General features: G+C 42.5%; 1 protein-coding gene across 1 annotated transcript; it reads left to right on the plus strand.

Moving 5' to 3' along the window:
* Positions 1–6: 6 nt before the first annotated feature.
* LOC104462428 (matrix metalloproteinase-27-like) lies at positions 7–1,678 on the plus strand (the record flags this gene model as incomplete). Its single annotated transcript, XM_010074358.1, is given in 5 exon segments — positions 7–30; positions 32–103; positions 464–702; positions 1,304–1,452; positions 1,550–1,678. Coding segments are annotated over 5 exon segments (613 nt in total), but the record flags the coding sequence as incomplete, so codon positions are not given.
* Between the last annotated feature and the right edge of the window lie 1,183 nt (positions 1,679–2,861).

Consider the following 2,861-nt stretch of genomic DNA (forward strand, 5'->3'; position numbering starts at 1 on the left):
AAGGATCTTTCAGTTTTGCTTTTAACATGGTGTAGCTGTTTCTAACGCTCTTACTCTCCACCCAGAGAAAGACAACAATGAAGAAGATGCAAAGCTTGTACAGGTAACTACATTGTCCATATTGACCTATTGAGTCCTTTCCTTCTAGATATAATCTGCATGTTCCAGCTACACAGCAGTTTGCTGCCTTTCTGAAACGATGCTATTAGACAGAACCCTGCTGCCCAAACTTTTCTAAAGTAGGATAAACCTGTACAAACTGGAAATGTCAAGTAAATAAGAGGCAGGGACAATGCAGTCTGTTTCTGTTGAGCTACAATCCTCAGGAAAACATCTGTTGTGCTCGCTCCAAAATCACATGCAGATAGTTTTGCAGGCAAAGTACACAAACAATATCAGTCCTAAGGTATTACTTAAGAAACAGATCAAAATGTGAAATGTGTTTGCTTTATTTTTTCGCTAGGACTATTTAAATAAATTCTACGCTATTGAGCCAGATCCAAATCAACTTGGATGGAAAATAAATGCTGAATCCACATCTGAAAAACTTAAGAAAATGCAAACATTTTTTGGTTTGAAAGTGACTGGAAAACCAAACTCTGAGACATTGGAAATTATGAAGAAACCCAGGTGTGGAGTTCCAGATGTGGGTCTCTATGGTGTTACTCTGCCAGGATGGAAAAAAACCAACCTGACATACAGGTAGTATTTCGATAATTGCTTTTTCAGTTTAAATTTTGGTTTTGTGGATATCCATGTTTGTTATATTTAAATATAACTTCTATAACAATTGTTTCCAGTTGGGAATACAAAAAAGTTTCCCTTTCCCCAGCTGCTAGCTATGCAGATTCCTGAGAGGAATTTCTGAGAATCAGTCTGGGTGTTTTACATTTTATGAGTCAACAACAGTATTTTGCCTGTTGTGTATCACTCCTGACAAGTATTCTGAGCCAAACAGAAGCATCAATTACATGTGTACAAGCCCCCTTATCTTCAAAATTTGCTAAGACTGACAGTTTAGTAGTCACAGAAACCTGAGGAGATGCTTTGCCACATGCTCAAGAGACCACCTCCTGGCCAAAGGCCATTTTGAGAAAAACGGATACCACATATACAATTATTATTATGAAAAGGACATGTTGGAAAGTTATCACATCCCTCAAACTCACTAAGTCCAAGATGAATCTTGGGAGCTATTGAATTACAAGTTAAACTTCTTATACATCTCTGTTCATCATCTTAACATCAGACAAATTCTTGCTGCAAACACTAAGTATTGTTACTTGAACCCTTGTATCTGTAGAATTGTGAACCACACACCAGATATGAGCAAAGAGGACGTGGATAAAGCAATCCAGAAGGCATTTGAAGTGTGGAGCACTGTCACCCCACTGATTTTCACTCGTATTTATGAGGGAATAGCAGATATAATGATTGCATTTGGGACCAAAGGTAATACGCTGACTGCATACTGATGGCAAGATTAATTTAAAGATTTTCCAATAGTCATTACATAAATTCAGCATTGTTTCAACATCATATTATTTAGCTCATGGACATTGCCCTCGTTATTTTGATGGCCCCCTTGGTGTCCTCGCTCATGCCTTTCCACCTGGCAGAGGTTTTGGTGGCGATGTGCACTTCGATGAAGATGAAGATTGGACCACAGGCTCAGTCAGTAGGTAAAAAAGAGTTTCTGAAGTTTTATGCAGATGGGCAAATTCCTTTCTGATTTTATTTAGGTGGAGGAATGCACTGAGATGAAGCATGGCATTAAAAATTAGACCAGTTTGAGGATATTACAGTCCATCCTCCAGCTGGGATACTTACAATAACGCTGATGTAAAACCAGCCTGACCTACTCTAGATCATATCTAGCTCTAGTAAATGTACCAACAGGACACACCTTTTCAGATACCAATGCTACAGACATGGACTGCTCTTACTTGGGGGTCGGTAGGGCCTGTCCCCGCCACAGCTACACAACCCCAGTAAAAGCTTTCTGGCTCCTTTTCCCCTCAGCAGCCCAGGCTGGCACAAGCCTGGCACTACCACACACTCAGAGAAGCACACCAGGCCTTGCAGCAGCCCTCAGAGGAGATCCCCACAACCTAAAATATCATTACAGCCACCAGGATGATGAAGTGTCCTCACTAATACTACCAAGATAGGTCCAGCTATAGAATGTTATAGCTTTACTCTGTGAACAAGGATGGGCTTATACATGAAAGTGTTCCCCAAGGAATTTCAGCCATCTGCCAGCAGCCAGCAATCTGAACACGCTGTCCAGGCCAAGCATGGGCTGAGATGCAGCGTGAAGAACCAACTACAGATGTGTGCCACTGGGCCAGAAGAGAGGGGAACGCTGAGTGCTCAACCATGTGGCTGGGATCTGTCTGCTCCCCTCAGCCCCCAGGCTGGCCATTCAGCACATACTGCCTCTGACAGATCTGACAGTACACGGGCACACTACCCTGTCATACTTTTGACCCTTTTCTCATCCAGTTTTTGGGATGGAAAGTAGGAGAAAAATTCTATCAGGAGAACTGAGGTCACACTGAAGGAAAAGCAAGGAGCTAGCAAACAGGAAGGTGCTGGGAGAGCACTGCATGAGGAGGAGGGATGTGGGTTTATTGTGGTGGGGAAAAAAAGAAGGAAGAGGGGTTGACGTGTCATGCTGATAAAACATAATTCTTCCCCTACACTGGGACTGAATGGGTCAATCCCAGTTCTGCTGCTGTTCCTCAACAGCACACCTCCATCAGCCAGGCATTGCAGAACTTGTTGGAGAGCTCGGAAGACTCGTGAGAGGTGAGGATGAGACATATGTGCGGAAAAATTGAGGCTTTGTTTGTTTTTTA

This window comes from Pterocles gutturalis, unplaced genomic scaffold (assembly GCF_000699245.1).
Source record: "Pterocles gutturalis isolate BGI_N339 unplaced genomic scaffold, ASM69924v1 scaffold17612, whole genome shotgun sequence".
Taxonomy (NCBI): Eukaryota; Metazoa; Chordata; class Aves; order Pterocliformes; family Pteroclidae; genus Pterocles; species Pterocles gutturalis.